The sequence below is a fragment of the Seriola aureovittata genome, chromosome 21 (genome assembly GCF_021018895.1).
Source record: "Seriola aureovittata isolate HTS-2021-v1 ecotype China chromosome 21, ASM2101889v1, whole genome shotgun sequence".
Classification (NCBI taxonomy): Eukaryota; Metazoa; Chordata; class Actinopteri; order Carangiformes; family Carangidae; genus Seriola; species Seriola aureovittata.
The window spans coordinates 5,695,380-5,719,478 of record NC_079384.1 but is presented as its reverse complement, the minus strand read 5'-3'; the positions used below and the strand labels follow the sequence as shown (position 1 = coordinate 5,719,478).

General features: G+C 43.9%; 1 protein-coding gene across 3 annotated transcripts in view; it reads left to right on the top strand.

The window, feature by feature from the left end:
- The window catches only part of fam20cb (FAM20C golgi associated secretory pathway kinase b), a 48,245-nt gene extending 25,361 nt beyond the window's left edge, over positions 1-22,884 (top strand). For all 3 annotated transcript variants that reach the window (XM_056366095.1, XM_056366094.1, XM_056366093.1), the window contains 8 exons: positions 14,010-14,102; positions 17,650-17,765; positions 18,410-18,590; positions 18,998-19,107; positions 19,286-19,367; positions 19,991-20,050; positions 20,296-20,446; positions 21,031-22,884. In XM_056366095.1, coding sequence (XP_056222070.1) covers positions 14,010-14,102; positions 17,650-17,765; positions 18,410-18,590; positions 18,998-19,107; positions 19,286-19,367; positions 19,991-20,050; positions 20,296-20,446; positions 21,031-21,147 — 910 coding nt within the window. In that variant the 3' untranslated portion in view covers positions 21,148-22,884. The remainder of the gene's footprint in view (positions 1-14,009; positions 14,103-17,649; positions 17,766-18,409; positions 18,591-18,997; positions 19,108-19,285; positions 19,368-19,990; positions 20,051-20,295; positions 20,447-21,030) is intronic.
- Positions 22,885-24,099: the final 1,215 nt, after the last annotated feature.

Genomic DNA, 24,099 nt, shown 5'->3' with positions numbered 1-24,099 from the left:
AGGCAGAACGGGTTCAGTGAAAGTCCAGTGAAGCTACACTGCATCATTAAAACATAACTGCGTCTTGTTCCTGGCACAGAATATAAAGAAAATGTATTTTTAAGGACACGCTCTTCTCCTCTTCTTTCCTGTCTTCTGTCTTGAGTGCTGCTTGTGTTTATTCCCCTCTTTGTCTCCTCGTCTCCTCGTCTCTCACCTCTCTCCTTCCTGCATTGTGTCCATCAGGATGTAAGCACATTAACATCAGGCCTTCTTGGTAATACCTTCTAATAAATCCATTGCACGCTGCGAGAGCAAAAGGGCGGGTGAGGGGATTGAGGGAAGAAAGAAAGAGGGAGACTGCGACGAGGAGGGCGGGCATGAATAATGAACAGCGCCAGAACTCACGCTGTCCCATCAGGCCCCAGCGACACCCTGGCATCCTCCTGTGCTGTTTTGGTTACAGGCAGATGAAGGCTGCGTGCGCAGAGGGAGAAGGAGATAGAAGCGGAGAAGAATGGCCTGAGAAGTGAGCGGATGGATATGTGCTACGTGCTCAGAGTGCTAAGGGCAGAATCTGAGGAGAGCAGAGCAGCTGATAATTAGCAGTAATTGTTGTTCAGTGAGGGGAAAAAAAAAAAAAAAAGGCACTTGGTTTGAGTTTCATCTCAGGCACTTATGTGTTTATGTTGGAGGGTTTCTCCTGTTCTCTGCCGCTTGCTTTAAACGGTTTTTATATTACATTTCATGTGGTCATGGCAAATATTTATTTTTGTGAGGCTGCAACTAATGATTACTTTCATTATCGAAACTGGTTTAAAATGTCCCTCACAGTTTTCTAGAGCCCAAGGTGAGATCTTCAGATTGTCTTGTTTTGTTTCGTCCCACCAACGATTCCAAAGTCCATTTTTATTTATATAGCGCCAATTCACAACAAAAGTTATTTCAAGGCACTTTGCAAAATAGAGCAGGTCTAGACTTTCTCTTTATAATATTATTTACAGAGGCCCAACAATTCCCACCAAGAGCAGCGCTAGGCGACAGTGGCAAGGAAAAACTTCCTTTTAAGAGGCAGAAACTTCAAGCAGAACCAGACTCGGGGTGGGCGGCCATCTGCCTCGTCCGGCTACAGTTTATTTTAATGAACTAAGAAAAGTAACAAATTCTGACATTAAAGCAGCTGAACCATCAAACGTTTGTTCCTTTTGCTCGGAAAATGACTCGTTTTCCAAATTGTTGCCAATTGATTTTCTGTCCACCTCCTTTATATTTTATTAGGTAGATAGGGAAGTATGAGTTGTGGCCATAATGTCAAAGACATGAGAATGTATTGTATTGATGCCAGTACTGTAGGTGCATCCATCAAATAGAGGGACTTTATGTCAGATTTCACCTGTGCTGCACAGGACTGAATTAGACCTCAGTAGTAATAAGGACATCAAGTTTTTCCAGACTGAGATCCACATACACAACTCTGACCCATGACATCGGGTATATCTGGACAGAAGTGATCAGCTTGTCACCGAAAATCACATTTGATTAGGTAAAATTATGTATATGATGAGTCATCAAAAATATTTAAAAAGAAAAAGAAAAAGAGGGATTTTTACTCAAACTCAACAACTCAAACTTATTTTTTGACATATTTTGCATAAAACAAGAGGCCGATGGGGCTCTACAGTGGCTCACCTGGTAGAGCGCATACCAATAGGGCTTAGTCATAAGCGCAGTGGCCAGGGTTCGAGTCTGGCCCAAGGCCCTTCCTGTTTCACTGCGACTATCAGAATAAAAGAAAAAAATAACTTAAAAAAAACAAGAGGTAGATGAGATATTAATGCAATGACATGGCATTAAAATTTGGGCAATTTTGGAAAAGATTGTCATGTTGGAGGCAGCTAGACTGTCAGACTGCAGCCAGTCTTCCTGCAATGCACAATAACCAGCTAATGAAAGGATTATGATCTCATGAAGGTTTGAATATTATTTACATTTTAATTACAGGCTAGATGGACATAATCAAAGCAGCCTTACAAAAAAACACACAGATATCATGTCATGTGAGGAAATAATGTTACCCGAGCGACAAAGCATCCAGTGAGGACACTGACACATCCGCACCGTCAATACCCAGCTATAAAAGCAGGCTTCCCTCTGCACACTTGACTGCCTGAGGGGATCAGAGGGACAGAGGGAGAGAGAAAAGCAAGAAGAGAAGGTGAAACACGGAAATAAAGCGAGAGAAAGAGCGGCCATGACAGAGCTGTAAAGGAGCAGCTCTGTATGTAGTTACATTGAGGCCAGGGCCATAAGCTTTTGTTGCTGCACACTGGAGAGGAAAGCTCAGTGTAGGAGTGTGAGCTTATAGATGATAGAGAAAATTGTGGTGGAGTGTTTATTTTGGAGGAAGCTCACTTATGCACAGTCAGGTCGGCTTGAAACTGAAGAGACTGACTTCTCTCTTTTTAGGATCACACTTTTTTCCAGTAATGAGAATCCCAATTCAATTATTCATCTTAAAAAATGTCATTATAAATATATTTAAAAGGGAAGAAATACATTTTCATAAAAAATATATCAATCATCAAATAGCATAAGCGTCTTGATATAATTTTGTTTTCTTCTCTTTGTTGGTTGACCTGACAGTGGCGTGCTAGGATTTTTTTTTTTTTCATGAATATGGTGATGCCTTCTGTAGCTGACCTTTAACCCCGAGGCATCAGCCTGCATCTCATTATAGCAGAAGATAGCAATCGCTTTCCGAACCCCACCCACCAAGCTGCGCAGTTACATGGATGAGCTGCTCAATTCCAATTACACTGTGGTGATTGCAATGCTGTCACAAAGGCCTACAAACACACACACACACACACACACACACACACACACACACACACACACACACACAATATCACACACCGGAGGGAAAGAATGGCTGGCTATTGTTGACGCAAGGAGAATTCACAGAGGCTACATCAATCTTGTCATCAAAAATCAACATGCTTGTTAGTCTGTGTCTGAGTGTTTGTGTGTGTGTGTGTGTGTGTGTGTGTGTTTGTGTGTGTGTGTGTGTGTGTGTGTGTATGCACGGGGCTTTCGGCTGTGACTGTGTGTGCGGCTGGATTGTTGTTTGCGTGTGTTTAGAAATGAGATTCACCTTTTGGTCTGAGCGAGGTTTTACTGGACCGTGGGTCGATAGATCAATGTTGAGTGGAAGGCACACACTCAGCAGAGCCAGAATAGCTCTGGAAAGGCCACAGCAATCAGTCTTAGCCAAGCCTGTCCCCTAATCATCCAGTGGAGATTCTCATTCTGAATAGAGGCTATTTATAAACGGCACTTGAAGCACTTCCAATGAAGTCAAATATGCAGCAATTACAGATATGGATAATTGAATGTGATGATGCATTCACCGTCTCTCTTAAACTGCGATTGTTTATTGTGTGTCGCTGTTGTTAGATACTAGAGTATGAATGTTATAGCAGCAGGTCAGACTTTAAGTCACTCTAACAATACTCAGAGGCAGAGGGCAGCAGATATAATCTCAGTGCTTGAGTTAAACCTAAATGGGCAGAGCCAAAACCACAGATTGCTAGCTGGCGAGGCTGAATAGCAAATAAATAACCCTGATCGGAAATGGCTAGCATTCATCAAGCCAGTGGGGCTTCATAATGATATTGTAGCTACTTTCTCTCCACCATTTTGGTTTGACTAAACCAATTAAAGTGTTTCTGCCTCAGAGCAAAGCTTGTTTAACAAAAAAGTCTTCTTTACTGTATTTCCTTTTCAACTGCTATAAAAATCAGTCATCTGTAATTGTTATTATTGCAGCTGTAAATGTAATAGAATTTCATTTTAGAACATTGAGGAAATGTTGGTCGGTGGTTAGTGTTACAAATTGCAGAAAAAACAACAAATCCCATTAACTTTGCTCCATTTCAGTCTCATCTACTAGTTCTGTAGCCAAGCTAGCGGTGAGGCTCTGTGGTTGGGCAATGTTGTTCTGTGTGTTGGTCCACCGCTTTGGTCCAGACTGAAATTAATATATGCTAATTAGTGCAAATTAGACAGTGAACATATTAAACACTGTACCTCCTTAACATCAGCATGTTGGCTTTGTTGTTGTGAGCATGTTAGCATTTAGCTCTAAGCAGTGCTGTGCTTGCAGAGGTGCTTGCATGGTTTTGACAGATGGCAGGGCTCAGAACATTTTTGTTCAATACAGTCGTTAAATTATTTTTTAAGAACATCTTTAAACTCTAAATGAAAAGTAAGTACAGTAGTAACTGTTTTCCTTAATAGAAATTGGTGGTTAAATTTGTCTTCAGTGCTAGCTACCAAGCTAGCGCTCGCAAATATCTAGGATTTATTCAAACTGTATTATCTAATCCTCAACATCCCTCAACACATTTTTAAGCCCTGACAAAAAAAGATTCAGTTGAAAATGTATGTATCACAATACTCATTACACATTTCAAAGGCACAATTTAGCTCTATACATTTATAGTGCACACATTTGTGCAGCATAATGTGATTATTTGGTCAATATGCGGCCCTGCGTGCTGCAATCCTGAGAAGCTTCGTGTGAGCCGACTGACGGTGGCACCGCTTCATTGATGTCGTTCGTTTGAAAGCTGAATGAATGGTGCAGATTAAGGATCATCTTTTATGCCGTATGGGGGAAATTCATCATCTCTCCTTCCCACTCACCGAGACACACACATGTGTAATCCACCTCTTCTTTAGAAATGGAGATTAGAAAACAGTTCAGTTGTCCTGTTTATATGGGAATTCAACGATGCGTGTTTACATTTCCGTTACGAGATTGAGTTCAAATCTTCCGCACGTTTTTATCATGTCTTCATGTTTTATTTCTTGTTTGGTGCATGGAGAATGTGATTCTCCTCGTCGGAAACTTGAAATGAAAAAACTTGAAATATTTGAATTGCTAAGCAAAGACTTTTTCATCTCGCTATCCATTATCTATCAGAAACCTATCCTCCATCCATCTGCACCGCATGGTACTTGACTCTGAGGCATCATCCATCCATCCATCCATCCATGTTTCATTCTGTCCATCCCTTTCACTTCACCTTCAAGGTGGAATGAATGGCGTTAGGCGTTTCGCAATACTTAATTGTGTCCCCAAACTCAATTTTTAATCAAAGGCAGTTTAATTAACTTGGAGCCCTTCCTGATTTCCTGCTGGCTTTGATGCATTTGAAACAAAATAAGAAGTTATTGCATATTTCCTATGAATATTTTCCAGCACTTGAAAGACGACTCGCTGGTCGTCTTCTGGTCCAGTCAAACCGCAAAAATCATCTTCCCCCCAAAAAAGCATCAGGCCTGCAATGACTCAATTTTTTCTGAGTGGGAGATCCAAATAGAGAGGGAGGGGGGGGGGGGGGGGGGGGGCTGACGGACAGAGGGAGTGGGGCTGCTGGTTTTTTTTCTAATAAAGAAAGACTTACGGAGACAGTAAGGAAGATAGAGGTGCGGAGATGAGAGGCAGTGCTGTATTAGGACATGTACTGTTGGGAAGAGGCATCCTGTACAGATAAGGAGATCGAGCTGGCTGTCAGAGGCAGCGGTATATCTGTCTCAGATTATGTTGAGATGATGGCTTCATCTTTATGGCCTGTTTATCTGCCCGGGAAATTTACAGGATGACATGACAACAGCTCAGGCGGGAGGAGAGGAAGAGCAGGCTGCATGGAGCATTGTAGCTGCTGGGGATATTACTGTGTGCTCTGCCTGTGTGTGTGTGTGTGTGTGTGTGTGTGTGTGTGTGTGTGTGTGTGTGTGTGTGTGTGTGTGTGCGTGCGTGCGTGCGTGCGTGCGTGCGTGCGTGCGTGCGTGCGTGTGTGGTTTACATGCTCGTGCCGTTCCATGTTTAATGCACAGAAAATAACAATGCAAATCCCTGCAGACTTAAACTAATCGTACACACATTTCACCTCTCTGTCCCTCGTCTCTTGGCCGTCATCTAAAATGCCTCTCAATAACAATCTCGCTGAACATCTGTCTTCTAGCATCTCCCTCCTCCTCTTCCTCCACCAGCTAACACTCTTCATGGTGTCTTGCCACACGCTAAACCTCTAATAGCTGTGTTTTGCTCAGTGATTTTCATTTAGGACTATTCTTTGCTAAAGCGCAGGCCTCTTTGAAGTGGCTCCAGTCTGTTGTGTTCTGAAGGCATTGGCTATTTATTCAGGATGGCTGCATTTACATGGTGCTGGCCCCGAGGACACTGAGGCTAAACTTAAAACAGGATGTAGTTTCTTTTTTCTTATTTTATATTTTTAAAATCATCTCTATTGCATAATTCAGTATATGGACATTGTTTTTATTCATCCACATTGTGATGCATGTGAATCATGGATATGTATGAATTGGTCTCAGGAGGAGGGTGCATTTAACATGAATACATAGCTGTTCCTCGTGGAGAATAGCTCATTTCTAGATAAGAGTCAGGCTGTAACGGTGGTTTTTGCAGTGTTGGGGTGTGTGTGTGTGTGTGTGTGTGTGTGTGTGTGTGTGTGTGTGTGTGAGAGAGTGTTTATACTTTCATCACTTGCCAGTATGTGTGTGTCTCTTCTTTTCTGTGTTGCCTACATATGCATATTTGTGGCTCTCTCCTCCTCACTCCATGTGTCTATCCTCATCTGTCTCTCCCAAAAATGTGTGTGTGCATGCACCTACCTATATGTGAGTGTGTGTGTGAGTATCAGTGTTGTCAAAGACAGAGAGAGAGTGAGGCAGGGAGAGAGAGCTTTGCTGGAAGGAAACAGCTGTCTCTCTGTATGTCAGGCCTGCGATCTGAAGAGGTAAGGGAGTAAAGGAGGAGGAGGAGGAGGAGGAAGAGCGGCGCACTGCCTGGGGAGCTATGACAGCCATCACACTTAAGAATAAAAAATAATAAAAAATTTCCAACAACATACATAACACAAGCCACACACAAAGTGACGACACACACACACACACAGCTGGATCACGGTGTGAAGGTTATTTAAAGAGCCCTTGGGTGTTTGTGGTGCGCTAGTTAAAAACTTTTACTACCTGACGCATTATGTCTGCACACAACACACTCTGACCTAGTGGAGACCTGAAAGCTGAAGCTGATATTTTCAGCAGTTGGAGTCTTTGACTCTTTTCTTTTTGTTTTCTGTCATTCACTTCTTTCCTTTCTTCTGACCTTCTTTCCATCTCTCCTTCTTTCTCTCCTTCTTTATGTTTCCTTCCTTGTCCTTTCTTCTTTCCTTCAGTCTGTTTTTCTGTCATGTGCTTGTCCTCTCATTCTTTGTTTTCTTACATCATTCTTTCCTTCCTCCCTTCATCCCTTCTTCCTTTACTTATTTGCTTCTTTCCTTTGTTCCTGCCTTCCCGTGTTCTTCCTTTCTCTCTTTCTTTCTCTTTCTTTCTCTTTCTTTCTCTCTTCCTGTCGTCATCTGTACGTCGCCTCACTCACACTTACAAAATGTCATCCCCGTGTTCGCCCGCTGACACTCTCTCAAACAGAATAACCTGTCACACTTTCCCATTCGGGCGTCAGATCGCGGTCGCAGACATCAGATTACAGCAGAGGGTCGTAGCGGCAAACACCAGTAAACACGGTCACGTATCGTGAGAGGGGAAACTCGCAGGTACGCCCGTCTCACATGCTTGCAAAAAGGCTTTTTTTCTTTCTCTCAATTTATCAAATGTCATTGCTCTAAAGGTCAGCCTTCACCCGCGTTATGCTTGAGATAAAACAGTGTACTGCCTCCTCTCATCTCCAGTTCCCCTATGGTGGAGATGATGGGGGTGTTTTTGACCCATAGGTGATATTCACTACTTACCCTCTCACGCATTTAAAGCTTACCTGCCTCCTCACAGCTCAACACCTCCCTCTTGAGGTTTAAAAAAACCTCTTTCAAGCTGTTACATCTCCTCTCTCTTTGTGTGTGTGTGTGTGTGTGTGTGTGTGTGTGTGTATGTGTGTGTGTGCACGGTACACTTTGATACTATGGGATTATGTATGGGTGTATAGATATGTGTGTACATAGGTTGTGTTTGAGCGTGCACACGCTTTGCCATGCCCGTGGGTTTGACAGATGATGTGTGACAAGTGTGTGGAGTCAGCCCTTTGGTGGGCACCCGCTGGGGATGGAAGATGCCCTTGTCCTTTTATATTTTACAGCATATCTTTTTACTCCTCCGCTCCGCTTCCTCTCTTCTCTGCGGCCTACGACCATAGCTAAAGGCTTATGGTGATCGATTGGCAGTTTGACTTTGAAACTAGATAAAACATCCTCTCCGTACTACGCCCAAACGCACAGTGACACAGTGACACTTTGGGTTATTAAACATCACCTTGGATAAGATATTCACGCTTATTGTGAAGTCGAGGGAAACAGCATTTTAACGATGTTTCATTTCCGTAATTCAGCTCGGTTCTGGATGAAACAGAAGATACGAGAGCACGAGCGAGCGGCGTTCAGAAGTGGGAGAAAATAAAGCCCACACCCACAGTATGTTCATCTGTGTGGAAGGAATTCACAGTGAAATGCTTTGTGCATAATGTTGAGCTGTCACAACTTCTGGGTTCCTCGTGATGAATGACTTGGAGCCACTGGGATGCAACTTTGATGTCTTAAAAAAGGGAAACAAGGATTTGGGCTGCGAGCACCCAGAAATGCTCAAGTGAAATTTTATATCCAGGATAAGTCAGTGGAGGAGATACTAAAAAAGAGACAAAGGTTTTATGTGTCACAGCTGGCCAGTTGAACGAGACACCTCAATGTTCACGTAGAATTTAGTTTACACATCATGAGGAGTACTTCTCATTCTGTGAAAAGAATTAAATCATTTCTCCCGTGACTTGGAAGGGAGCCATTAAAATCTGTCAAAGTCACAGTTTTGGATTGGAGACTAAACATTTATAAGAGAAAGTTTGCCTCTCCAGCTGGGGCGTGGAGTTCAAAAGAAGAGGGTATTTACCAGGCGGTGGAAGCGTAATAAAAACATGCTATCAAATTGCGTTATGGGAGATGTAGGACCCAGGAAGGTTGAGCTTTGTAAGCGACTAAAAAGTTGTCATATCTCGGCCTCTGCTGCTTCGAGCACTTTGAGCCTCCCAGCTTTGTGAAAGAGCAGCGCTCCCGTTCACTGTGAAAACGTCTGCGGCGGCGCGGCCGCTCCGTGATGGTTTCAGTGCCGTCGCAGGGACGTGACATCTAATGTGCAGCTTTTACTGTACTGAACTGCTGCTGCTGTGTAGGAGTGTGCATGGCAGTTTCGACCGATCACCGAAAGCAAAGAGAAGTGAGCGGATCCTGCTTGAACAAACACAGTAAATCTGATCAGTGTGTTTTATTTTGTAGCTTCAGGTAAAATATCTTTTTTCCCCACTTGATGTCAATACCAGGGCGAAAGGAAATGCCTCAAACTTATTTTCCCCTCCTTCCTCTCTCTCTCTCTCCCGCTGGCGTTGCAGACGTCAGCTATGTGCTGTATGTGCACAGGTAGATTTTCCAGATGCAGTTCTCTCATTCACCTATATATTCTCACACTGCTGTGTGTTTGCCGCTGTAGACCTCCGCTGCCCCGGTGGTTGCCGGGGGCCCCTCGGAGCGGAGCCAAGAAACTGTCTGGCCACCCCAGTGTAAACTATGTGTTTACAGCAGGGGCCAGGGTCGCTGTGGGCACGCTCGGCTCAGTACATCTCACCTGCTGCCGATGATAAAGGATCTGATGTCGGTGCAGACAGACGGCTGTAGTGGCGCCGCCGAATCTCCTTAAAAAAAAAATATATCTATATATATATATATATATATATACTGTTTCTTCTGTACTTACAGGACAGCATTTGGCAGTTCCACTGTGTCTCGCAGAGGAGGAAAAGAAATGTATGCTTCTTCTGGCGGCTTGCTCTACTTATCATTCAGCATAAATCCGCTGTGGATTTGTAAATATTTTAAAGGTTAAGCTCAACCAGGCAGTCCAAAGTGAAAGGGACGAGAAGCTGTTGAGCAACCAGCATCTCTGCCCTCCCCTCTGTTTTCTCTGAGCTTAGTGCGTACTGTGTACTCAAACATTTATAGACTTTATTATGTGGTCATGCATTTATGTATGCTCCCTCTGCCTTACATTGACAGCGCAGCTTCCTCGTAACAACATGCCCCTAATGTTTTGCTTGATCACAACATGCTCAGATTTGCCTGAACACAGGTGCTGCTGTTGGAGGATTCAAACATAATGTAGTGTAATGCCTAACAGCTGCATGATCGTTTCGTTCAAAGAACACAAAGAGACATCTACTGTGGTTTGTCGCCGGTCCTTCCCTCGGTTTCACTGCAGTGCAGTGCCTTTGTCACATTGATCTCCTCTCCTTACCTTGCTTCTTCCTCTCTTCCCTCCTTTTACTTGTTCTCTCTCTCGGTCAGCGTCGGGGTGAGGGAGGCAGGAGGAGGGGTGGGGGGGTGGTGGTGTGGGGGGGCGCGTCATGCCATGCTCTAAATAACTTTATTGACATTTCAATTGGATGTGGATCACGGTAATTATCCAGCCTTCCTGCTTCCTGGCTGGCATTCAGTGAGAGGAGAGCCACATCTCAAGTCGGGCCACGGCCGCAGAAATTTCCCTCGGATGCAAAACACAAGCTTTTTATTCACATGGTCACGTCATCATTCACCTTCTTATGGAGGAGCGGTGGCTCGTGCACATGTAACACTTTTCACTGATGTGTTTCGGTGTGTGTCGAAGCTCAGGAAAAAGCTTGTGAATAGAAGCAGCTTATTGTGGTATTTTCCCCTATAGAGACAGCGATGTAGTAGGGCTGTGCGAGGTATGCTTGTGGATTTCTTTAAGGCTGAATGACCATGAATCATTGCACCAGAATGTTTGCTCATGCTCATCCCTCGAGAAGCCTCCGTGGCTCCTGTACGGTCAGGGAATACCTGCGAGTAGAGACCTCACTATCAGACATTTGGTCTGCACAGTTTTTTCTCCTGTGAACTTAATTAGATTTTGTCTTTCTTTACAATATTAGATCATCTCAGGAATGTTGAAAATCCACTTTCTTGCTCAGATGTCGAGGGATGGGTTTCACAAGAACGTACTAAATCGTTTGTTGACGCCGAAGTGTCTCCTAAATGTGTTTTTTGCTCGATGGCAGTTCATCTGTTACATCATCCTCTGCGTTTGAGCTGTTTTTTTCTCCCATGCAATCCTATTGTCAAACGAATAATCTGACATTTTGAGGAATATCCTTATGCACTTTCTTGCTGAGAGTTAGATGAGAGGGTTGATACCACTCTTGTTGTCTGTCTGTTAAATCTGAAGCTGAAGCCAGTAACAGGCAGTTATGGCTCCGTCTGATGGTGATGAAATATCAGCGCCCTAAAGATACCACCACCTAACACGACGTAGGTCAAGTAAAATCAAGTGCATCAGAAGTGCACGGGAAGTGCAAGTTTGGCATGTTAGGGTGGAAGATCACCCACAGGTGTTTTTACTCTTCAGAGTTTGTATGTTTTAAACAGACAGGATAAAAGCTATTCATCAGTGAGCTTCAGGGATGCCGGTGAACAGATTTCAGATTTTGTTACCTTTGGCCAGAGCTATGCTAGCTGTTTCCCGCTGTTTCCTATCCTGATGCTAAGCTAAGCTAACCAGCTGCAAGAATTTACTTTCTATTTATCCTGGAGACATGAGAGTGGTATCGATCTTCTCCTCTCATCCTTGGCAAATAAGTGCATGTTTGTACTTGCCGTCACTCAGCCATTGTTGGACAGAGAAACACAAACTTTTTTTTTAGTCTTTCACACTGTTCCGCCATCATTGAATTTCAGCTTTAATCCTTCCACCTCTCCCTCACTTCACTTCCCCGAAGTTCACCCCGAACTTTTATATATCACGGTCTCTAAAAGACATCACTGATTTATTCATCCGAGACTAATTTTCCTGACATTTGGCGGGAAATAAATTCAGGGCCTGACTTTGCACAACTGTCCCCATCAATAAGACAGTCGTAGTCACTTCGTACGCCGGACTGAATGATATTGTCTTGTTGTGGTGCTGAGCAGCGCCGGTGTAAATAGACACCGCTCTCCGCTTTCAAAGTCAGTATCATTTTTCCTTGATGTAGAGCGAGAGCTGTGTCCCTGAAGCGAGGCTATCCAGGAGAAGAGAGCGATACAATCAACAGACAGCGCGCGGCCTTTACTGGCAGAGCCTCGACAGCCGCTCGGGAGTGAGGGATGAGCAGGAGAGAGGAGAGGAGAGGAAAGAGGCTGAGAGACATAAAAAGAAGGAATAGTTTATGTCCCAAGTTCAAGTCTGTGACATCCTGGATATGTTAATTTTTGATGCTGATCATTGCAGCCTGCAGCAGAAACGGGAACTAAATACCTTTTTGATGAGCTCTTAACCGTTTTCAAAGCTGTTTTTAATACAGAATTGATCACCCTTATCATACTTTTCCGCGTACTTTGGTCAAACTTGGCCGCCCATTTGTACGTGGCTGTCTGTCAAGAGCTTGCAGCGAGATGGAGGATAGAGAAAAAGATTTGGGGAAAGAGAGAGTGATAAAGAGAGGAGGAAATAGAGGAATTTTTAGTGGATGAGTGTGTTTCTGGGCTCCGTGTTGGGTTAGTTAATGACTGGTGCAAATGTCAGCCACACAGCTGTGGAGTTACAATCAGCCAGCCAGCTGAGGAAGGGAGTGAAGGATGGAAAGGAGAGAGAGAGAGAGAAAGAGAGAGTGAGGCAGACAGATATAAAGTATTAAGCTGTGGACGCACAGAGAGAGAGAAGAGAAAAAACAGTTCTGCGCGAGGGAAGAGGGAGAAGCAGAGGAGGTGAGATAGAGGATTTGAGCGAAATAAACAGTGAGAGGCATCCGGAGGGAATAGAGAGAGAAGTAGAGACAGAGAAGTTGCCAAGATAGTTTCCATTCTTCTCATCCTCCCTCAACTAGCTGAAACAGAAATGGCAGAGGCTGCAGTCCAAATCATTACACGCCGCCTTCCTGGAAAGTATTTGCTGTTGTCGATAAAAAAAAAAAAAAAAAAGCAAGAAAGGCAGCGAGGATAAAAGGAAAAATGACTAAAATATGCAGCTCTTCTGTAGAAAAGATTGCAAGTTGATGACGGACTGCTCGTACTTCTCAGAGACATTTACATATTTTGAAAATGCGCAGCACCTTCTGAGGGAGTCTTTTCACCTCCCGCTTCCTTTGACTTTGCCTTATTTTTTATTTTTTACCCCGGCCGTCCTGTCTGTGCTGCCCCGTCCTGGCCCATGTTCCATCAGCTCTGGGATTTAAGCCTTTAAGAGCCTCTTTTCCCTCCAGTAAGAGCTTTAAGGCAGAATGTGTGTGAAAAGCAGTTTTTTTTGGGGGGAAGGATCAGAGCCGGACAGAAATAGGTGCAGATCGGGGAACAGGAGCGGATGCTTGAGGAGGAGGAAGTCTCTGACCTTGAATTGTCCCTCGCTCTCTCCATGTTTGCCCCACAAAAACACCCACAGTAACTCTCACCAAGGCCTTTTTTCTTTTTTGCGAGGCAAGGACACAAGTTTATTGTGTCTTGGCTATTGCTCACAACTGCTGTTCACAGTATCAGGTACACAGGCGTAGAGCTGCGGTGTTTTATCGCTGCCTGGGCTGCTGTGGTTTGGAGACTTCCTTGGAAATGTGAAGTTGCGCTGATTTGAGTCACAGTGCAGCAAATATCAGTGTGTGTTTACAGGATTAATGAATTCCTGTTAGTGTGAATGTTGCTGCTCTATGTTTTACATTAAGTCAGTTTTTAAGTAACTACAGATGAAATGACAAACGCTCACTCTTGTCAGGTGAAATGTTTCTGGTTTACTTCGTCTTTTTTATGAAAGTTTAATGTTCTGTAGCCCAAATAATCAATAATGAAAACAATCATTTTAAATGTGTGGTGTTGTGAGGTTAACACTGTGCCTTTTAGCCTATTGCTAACCGTCTAAACCTTGGCTTTGCGCTGTAGTTATACGTGACCTTTGTCCTTGTGTCCACGCAGGCAGACGCGGGAGCAGGAGACGCCTCCGGACTTCTTCTATTTCTCTGACTTTGAGAGACACAACGCTGAGATCGCTGCCTTCCACCTGGACAGGTAGGTGTTCAGGCGATGCGTGTGAGAGAGCGTGTAGTGCAACACCGAGGGTCTAATGATGAGGATTTGACACAAGCCGGAAGCTGAATAATAGTTGAACCAAACTAAAGTAGTAATTTTAGTTCAACTAAAGTATTATTAAATTACAGGTTATGAAAAGATTAATACCCTCAGGCAGAAAGTGGAGGTCACAAACATTTTCAATTCAATGAGAAAAAAAAGAAAGAAAAAGCTGATGAATCAACTCTATGACTCCTTCATGTCCAAATACTTCTTTCCCTCCTTGGGGGGTGGCAGCATCCTGCAGGTTTTCGTTCCTCCCTGATTGCTAATTTGCCTTCCTAGTGTCAGCTCATTAACCGCCCAGGCGGACCAAACACCCGGGAGAACAGCAGACCTGAGGGGCCTCTGTTTTTACCATAAAGCTTGTCTGTGACTGTAAGGTCCCCTCAAGTCCAGCATTACTGATCCAGTGTACGTGTGCAGGCATTATCATTTCTCTTCAATGCCCAGACGCCCTCCGTGTGCTCTGCGTGTTTACCTGTACATTTCCTTTCCTTTTCACCGCTGCCGTCCTTCAGAAGCTCATCTTTCTTTCGAGCACAGTGAGTGGTGTGAGCCGGGGCCCCGTACAGTAGAGGCTGCGAGCTCTCAGAGGCCATGAGAGGCCATGAGTCATAGAGAATGAATGCTTCCCTCCCGCATCCAGCATCTGACTGAACAATGACTGCAGCCTCCTTGCTTAGCTAACCACCGTGCTCTCTGACTTCACTGCCTTTACAAGGCTAACACTTCATGGCCAGCCTGCCGGGCCTGCCTGCTGGAGAGACTTTAATGAAAAGAGAAAACCTCGTGAGGCTCTCTGATCGACGAGAGAGAGAGAGAGAGAGAGAGAGAGAGAGAGACAGAGAGAGAGAGAGAGAGAGAGTTTCAGCGGCGGTGTTGCTTTGAAGTCAAGCTGATGTCACTGTGACTGTACGTAATTATGAGCAAGGGGATCGTGTTGTGCTGTGAATGCTGGTGACACAAGATGATACTGAGGTCAAACACACACACACTCATGTCCACTCACATTCAGTATACACACACACACACACACACACACACACACACACACACACACACATGGGCCCACAGAGGTTAGTGATGTTGAATCTGCTTTGCCTTCAGGCACAATGACACAGTTCAGCAGCAATTGCATTAGCAGCAGCCTTCTACACCAGTCTGCTACACATCTGGGCCTCCTCTACATACACACACACACACACACACACACACACACACACATGAAAATACGCTCACACACTCCCGGCATATGTGTGGGTTAAGGGGAAGAGGAGGAAACCAAAGGCATGAAAGGCCCTGTGCCCATTCTAAATATAAGCCAGGCAGGGTTTGCCAAAAGCAGCGCTTTATTTTTTTCCCTTATTTTGTCTGTTCTAAATTAGAGCCTGGCTACAGAGCTGCTGCTGCCGCTGCTGCTGCTGCTGGTCCACAGGCTACACTGCCTCCCAGGGGGCCCACAAACACTCAGGCTCTTTTTAAAGCAGCACTTGCACAGGCGTGTGCACACGTACCCACACAGAGACGCTGTATTTTATTATATAGGCTACATCGCTTTAAGCTTCATTAATTATATGATTAGATTTAGATGGGAAGTGCACTTGGCATCGCTGCATTAGGTAGTCAGCAGATATAAAGACAATACAAGGCACAATATGACCTTAAAATATTAAACCATATAGCTCCATATTCATGAGAGCCACTGGGATCTTTTACATTTTTCAGCTGGGAATATGTGAATGTGATGATTCCCACTTTTGTTTGATGCACAGGCATTTCAATCCCACCCTGAATATAACCCAAGCGTAACATGGGCATCATGGGAATAAGGTTTATCAAGGGGGTAAAACTAGAAGAAGAAGAAAAAAAAAAGAAAAAAGCATGAGTGCTGAAGGAAACTGAAGCCAGCTCTAGCTGTTCCCTTTAGCATGGCACCGGGCCCAGGCCCAGCAGGCCCAACATTGCTGTACGGCGCTTCTTCCTGTGTCCTTCTGTCTGTTTGACAGCTAGGAGGACTCAGACATGACTGTGTGCGTCTGTCTCACTCCACCCACCAGCACGCTACTTGATGGCATCATTTGTACAAGGGGCTCTCGATTAATGGCTCTCTCTCTCTCTCTCTATTTTTTTTTTTTTTTTTCTTTTCTCTTTCTACTTGTTTCCACCTGGTTTTCCCACGTCTCGCTTCCTCTTTTCCTGCCCCCCATCTTTAATCTCAGCCTCTCTTCCTGTGTCTCTCTGCCCTCAGGCCTTGGCCATTAGATGCTGTCAGGGGCATCAATTTTTAAAGAGCCTGTGCTGAAGTTGTAGCTGGATGGTATTGACGGCAGAAGGCTACACATGCATAAAATAGGTGTGTGGCACGCACACAGGGAGACAGACACACCATCTTTCCTTAACCTTTTTCTATCTGTCAACACTCACGCACACGTAAACATTAAAATAATGCAATGACGCAAAATGACAGAAGAGGTGCAGTGTTGATATGAATTTCCAGGTTGAGTGGGAATTTACATGGTGAAGGGGCATTAAACCAGTGTGGAAGTTAAAATGTGTCACAGCCACATACAAACCGCTGCAAGGTTTACCACCATGTGGTGTGACTGTCGGGTCATTATTTATGTCACAGTGCCCCCTGTTGTCAGTGACATTCAATTACATGACTACATTATTTCTGCTTCGACGTCGGTGCTTTGCCCCGGTGGCCTGATGGATGAGGCGGGATTGTGGGATTGAGTCTGACTTCAGGTCACATCTTGTTTTCCTACTCAACAAAAAGCTCATTGACAGTTGTTCAGGACGTGCGACGCTCTTAAAAACTTTCTAACATTCTCCTGAAGTGTAAAACAAAGAAACCTTCATAGTTATTTTTAGCCAATAATTATAAAACCACATTTGGCATTATGGCCTGTTTTCTTTGTGTTGTGGAAAATTGTCCCCATTAAAAATTTGCCAAATTAGCTATGAGCAGTTCCTGTTTGCAAAGCACTCAAAGGGAGTAAAGACACTGGATCACTTCAATACTCACAAAAACTTGACGTGATGATTCTTGGGCAGGTTCTTGATCGTCTATTTCTGTGATGGACGGGGGGGGAGCGGTTTCCTGGGTCGGTGTGAGTCACGCTGAATGTAAAAATATGTGTATCATGTCTGTTTAGTTCAGACTTGACCAAGATATGACTCCCAAGAAAAGAGTGTGTATTTTTCATTGGGTTAAAGTCGCTTCATTTCCCCCGTGAGCTGTGTGTCGCAGATACTCCTGCAACAGCTGGCGTTGCTGGCGAGCGGCCCAAATCAGCAGGCCGTACTACTATAACTAACTTCCCGTGGTTGAGAGTATCTTTGCCTCACGTCTCTCTCTCCGAGCTCCCCCTTCAGTTCAAACTGTGAGACACGCCTCCCCAAAGGAGCCTCGCAGTGTGAAAACATCTGCTGTGTTGTGAAGGCAGAGCTTAACCCCTCAGTATTTGTCTCTGTCCTGCAGGATCCTGGACTTCCGTCGCGTACCTCCCGTGGCCGGCAGGCTGGTCAACATGACAAAGGAGATCAGAGACGTAACACGAGACAAAAAGCTCTGGAGGACCTTCTTCATTTCGCCAGGTACACCACGGGCAAGTTCCAGGTTTTCAGAGAAAACTTTCACCAAGACGCCCTGACACTGGTTTTGCTGCACAAATTTATACCAGATCTTTGTGCAGCACAACGCAGGGGGAAACACACCGTTCTACAACCATCAACTGAATGTGACAATCTCAGAAGGAAAACAATAATAAAACGACCTCGGCACAATTTCTTCAACACGCAGAAAGTTACAGCCCCGTGAAACTGAAGGGTTCCCTCCATAATGTGGAGCAAAGCGAGTTCTGTGCCCTGAATTACTGGGTTATTCATTTGCATGGGATTAGTATTATCAGGGGACTTTAGCTCGCACCAAAGCACGACAGTTAATTAGCGATGCAACTTTTTACTTTATATATTATACACATGGAGAATTCTCTTAGGATTAAAATTACTGACAATCTCAGCAATTAATACGAGTCCCCTGAACGTCCCCAGGTAATTTTAATCTTGTACAAAGTGGGCATTAAATATATGTAGTGTGCATCCCTAAAGGGCAGAAAGAGTGTAGGCACATTTGAAATATTTAACACTGAGTAGCATAATAGAATATATATATATATTGTATATTCCCAATGGTTCAACAAAACAAAAACGACAGTGTGTGTTCTTTCTTTGCATCTCAGCCAACAACGTGTGTTTCTACGGAGAGTGTTCATACTACTGCTCCACTGAGCACGCTCTGTGTGGTAAACCAGACCAGATAGAAGGATCCCTGGCCGCCTTCCTCCCGGACCTGGCCCTCGCCAAGCGCAAGACCTGGAGGAACCCGTGGCGACGCTCCTACCACAAACGCAAGAAGGCAGAGTAAGAGATCTTTCCCGCACTCAGACAGCGCCGCGTTCACTGACGCTCAGTAGGAGCACAGCTATCTGAGGGTTTTTATGACACTCACTGTCAGTTCGCAGTGGCAATAACTCATGAGAGCTGAGCGAGAGATCTGTGATGTGTAAGATTTTCTCTACACCATGTGTCGCAGCTGACCTACATCCAAATACAGAACAACAGGCTGTGCACATCTTTCCACGCAAGGAAGCACTTCATTGTCACGATTTTATAAAAAACTTGTTTCCCCAAATTCATCACAGCACAAAAATAATTAGGAAGAAACAAGCGGAAACAGATTGGATTGTGTTGATGTCTTTGCAGAGCAGATGCATAAATTCCAGCAGATTTAAAAATATAAATAAGATGTTTGTGTGATAAATCCTCAGATGGGAGGTGGACCCGGACTACTGCGAGGAGGTCAAACAGACTCCACCGTATGACAGCGGGACGCGACTGCTGGACATCATGGACATGACCATCTTTGACTTCCTCATGGGTGAGTCCGCTTTTCTCACACTGTTGAACTACAGATGGATGCATGCTGGGATTTTCCTCTCTTACTGAGCAGCTGGTGTATCCAGGATGTAGTCGTATAAGTATCCACACTACACACACATTAACACATATTTGCTTTTTTACTCTCCCCTGAATTGTTTACATCTATTCCAACACAGGGAACATGGATCGTCACCATTATGAGACGTTTGAAAAGTTTGGAAATGAGACCTTCATCATCCATCTGGACAACGGCAGAGGGTGAGCCGCAGCTCGTCGTGCCGTTTGTCGTTCAGGATTCTGCAGCTTTCGTGCTTTTACTTTACGGTTTAGCTTCAGTGTATTTGCACATCTGCATTAATAACAACATAGAAGTGCATTACAGAAACAAGCAGTTGTCATGAACATAATGAGCTAATTGAATGAGTATCTCCTGAAGAGTGATGCTGACTGGCATAAAAACTCAATAACCTTAATGTGTTGGGTTGAGTTATAGATGCAGTGGGAATGAATGGAGGCTTTAAAGCACTTTAGCATTGACCTTTAATGCATTACATATATAACTCATAAACTGTAATCATAATGAGCTTATGTACAGTGGATCAGTGTGTAATACTGTTTTTTTTTTAAGTATTTCATTAAATTGCAATTTTTTTAATGATTTTACAAGCATAAGATTATGCATGTATGAATGCATGAACAATATATGTAGTACACAGGTGAGCATCAAGACAACAGACGTGTGTAAGCTGCTGCAGAACGTTCACACTAATCAAAAACCCGACGCCATAAAAGCTGCAGACAAACAGAGGCTTGTACGACAGCGCAGGGAAAATGAAACACTCGTCTGTGATCACAATTGATGTTTCTGTTTTTCATTCCAGCTTTGGAAAGCACTCCCACGACGAGATGTCCATCCTGGTGCCACTGACTCAGTGCTGCAGGTGAGGCTTTCATGCAGCTCGATTAGAACGGTGTGATGGCATTTTTGATCCCTAGGGACAAAAAGGAGATAAAGATAATCTTTGTGAGGCTACTAAACTTTCTAATTGCCCAAAACATTATCTTGCTACAGTTACACAAGCAGGATTCTGATGTGATTTGTTGCATTCACACCATCAGTTTTGGATATAGCTGCACGTGAGGCAGCGCTGACGCTCCTCTCGCCCCCGCTGCTTTCTTTCTGCAGGGTCAGGAAGTCGACCCACTTGCGTCTGCAGCTGCTGGCTAAGGAAGAATACAAGCTGTCCATGCTCATGGCAGAATCGCTGGTGAGGGACCGCCTCAGTCCCATCCTCATCCAGCCACACCTGGACGCCATGGACCGACGGCTACGCCAGGTCACTACTTCATTTTATCGTGGTGCTTGTGCAATGCGCAATGTTTTGCTTTTCTATCTTTTTTACTTAAAACGTTAAATTAGAGATGAAACAATAAGTCAGTCAACCAATTAATCAATCTGCAGAAGATCAATTGGCCGGTATCTGATCTTCTTAGTCCTCTCTGACAGTAAACTGAATATCTTTGTGCTCTGTGTGAATTGGCATTTTTAAGATTAAACAATCAATCAATTTATCAGGAAACATGAACATAATTGGCAGATAAATTGATTATTTATTTTTTATATTTTTGACAAAATTCACCTACCAGCACCTCCAAACACAAACTGACCTTTTTACTCTCCAGTTTTTATACAAACTAAACAAACAAGATCTAATGTGTTAATTAGTGAGATGGTTTTTGTTGGACAGAGCTAAGCTAGCCATTTCCCCTGTTTCCAGTCTAAGCTAAGCTAACTGCTAACTGTAATATCAGTCTTCTCAGTGAAACTGCCGCTCAGTGTGTCTCTTTAAGAGGCCGTTAAAGGCTTGGACTCGACCTCTGATGTTGACAAACAATTAAATCTCTCGTCTTGTGTCACCAGGTGCTGAATGTGCTGTCAGAATGCGTTGAAAAGGAGGGCTACAGTTATGTGGTGGAGGACGACCTCCAGGCGGACCGAGGGACAGACCACGTTCACACCGGCCCACAACGGAGGTAGCTGTCTGGGGGCGCTGGCAGCTGGATTGGACTGAATCCCTGGTGATAAGAGGCTGGACTGAGCAGATCCAGTCTTTCTTTTAAAACTGAACTGGCACAGATGAGCTCCATCTGTAGCGAATTCCCCAGAGGGCTTGATTTTTCGCTGAACTTACAGGGAAGCCCACCTGCCTGAGGTAAATATAAGCTGTCTGGAAATGGAAGCCTGCTGGATAGGGCTGGACTTTGACAAACAGTGCAGTGACTTTAGCTGCGCTGACGCTCCAGATGCAGGTGATGTCGAAGACTTCTGGCCCAGACAGAACTGAACCACCCCCGCATCACCTAGACTCCTTAAAATATCCAACCCTGACTCTAGTGTAGGATAGTATCACCACAGCTGACCCAAACACCCACCGACCCACCGCAGCATTACCAAACCATGAAAGTCTTGCAAGAGACGCCTTCTCTCTGTCTCGTTCAGGACCCTTTTTTGAATTCAGTGAATTCTGAGGGACTTGTAAAGAATCTCCCGACCCTCCCCCTCCGCTCTCTTCACAAGCTGAATTATGTGTTTCTACGTATTGTTGGTATTCCAAGTGTTTCGGTTGAACATTCACAGTGGAGGAGGAGGTGGAGGCTGATTTCCTGTTGTCTTAATTATCGAAATAATGTTCTGAGTTTTGCTGCAAAATGTTTTATTGCATTGTGTCTTTTTTTTTTTTTTTTTTTTTAAATAAATTTTATTTCTGCTGAGCTGTTTCAGCTTCTACCATCGGTATTCAGAATGGAAATATGTGATTGGAGTGCAGGTTTACTCCTGGATTTGTCCATTAATTTTGCCCATAAATGTCCTTGAGAGAGTATTTATTAAAATTCATATTTATTGTTTGAGATGAATACTAACACAGCACCATTTTTTTTTCTGTTAAAAACAACTATGGAAATTCACATCACAGAGGTGTACTTCTTCATTTGTCCAAAAGAGGGCAAACTGAGCATGTGCAAAAGTAGCTGCCAGGTCCGTGCCTCTCAGTAAAACCAACCATCTCCATATTTCACCCCTTTTTAAGCTTTTAATTGGTTTACAGCCACCACAAGTATTGGTAAGATTCAGATGAGCAACTCTGTGCCTCTGTTTACAACATTTAACCAACTACTGTTTTTATTTCAGTCTTTCAATGCAACGGATATGAGGTTTAAGTTTATGGTACCAAGAACCAAATGTGACACTAATAGTTTTATATTATTGTTTCTTTGTAATATATTTGATGTCCAGATGTTGCTGTTGTGGAAAGATTATTTTTCAGGATGTATATTTCATTCATCACCAACAGCTGTTAGCTTAAACTGTTGGTGTCAGCGATTCAGTCACTGGCTGAAAGTTAATATATACAGTAGGAAAAATCTAGTGCCTGTGCAATGATAGAAATACTTGAATGTCTGGTTTCATAGCAGAAAGGTTTGAACTTCTCCCAGGTACGAGCTATAAATAAGATGCGGAGGTCTACATATATATGTGTGTGCTGACTCCATCTGTTTCCATAAGGGTTTTATTATGCAGTCTAAGTTTCCATAGTCCTGTATCAGGTCAGTACAGTGTGTATGGACGTATGGGTGGATCCATGGAGAAACATTAGATGATGTGTTCTTGAGGTGAAAATGCTTCTTTTTTTATATCAACTCATTGTTTCTGTGGATTTTATTGTTCATTTCTTTGCATCATGGTTAAAAGTGCAATAAAACAAAATGAGCAGAATATTATAGAGCCTCTGTGTTTTCTTTAGGAGGTGAAGAACTTATAATGTAAGTACTGATAATGTATATCCATATAGTTCAACAACATCCTAGAGTTTTATAAAACCCATCCTGTTTGTTTGGGTGCTGTTTTAATGTGGAACCTGCAATTTTCTAGAAACCACTGCAGTAACTACTTTGACCTTATTCGACCTTCGTCTGTAGACCAGAAAGAATTACAAGAGTTTCCTCCTTCATTCAACAGTTCAACTACTACTCCAGTCTAATTGAGTCCAGTCTGTTTCAAGCTTTAATACAGCGCACACTTCCAGGGCTGTAGTAAAATATAGTACTACTGCACAGACCTGCAGTTCTGGATTTAATTAGCAACCCTGGGACAGTGGGTGTGGAAATGCTGGTGGTGGTAAAGAATAAGATGGAGCAACTTTCTGATTCCTTATGAGTTTGTGAAAAGTGTTTTTTTTTTATAGCATTGTACGGAGCATTTTCTGAAAGCTTAGAGTAAATACACAAAATCATCCTGTTGTGAAAAATGCAGCACAGCTACTGCGGGCTATTACCTCCAATCAAGATAAACACAACAGACCCAATAAGGCAGAATTGTTGGTACTGGTGCAGGAAAAATACGCAGGTGAACACAGGCGTGTTCAGGAGCTCTTATCTGTGGCACTGCACATAACCAGGTGTAATTTGACAGTGAATGTTTGCAGTGAGGATGGCTGCACAGTACAGTGCAAAGGAAAATGGCCCTCAGCCTCAACTCTGTGCACATGCATGTTTACAGTTCCCACTGCACTGTTGTGTTTTGATAACCTTTCCTCACAGAACAGCCCCCGGAAAAGCTACTTGGTTGGTTTACATAAATGCATGTACACACACACACACACACACACACACACACACACACACACACACGGGCAGACAGAGCTATGAATGGAGGAAGCGGCGTCTGAGACAACCATCTAAGGGACAGAGAGTGACCAGAGGAGAACTAAGGGCTGTAATCACTGCGGCCGGCCGCAGACAGGACGCCAGAGGAAGCCTCGTCATGGGAGTGAGCCATGAGGTGCTTATCAGATCTCAGTTCAAACCAACCTGATACGATGACCTCCTCTTCTCCTCTACACTGCTTCTCTCTGTGTTTACAGTTTTGTGTGAATCTGTTTTTCTTGTCTGGAGCGAACAAGCCCAGACAGCTCCTGACAGCTGAATGAGC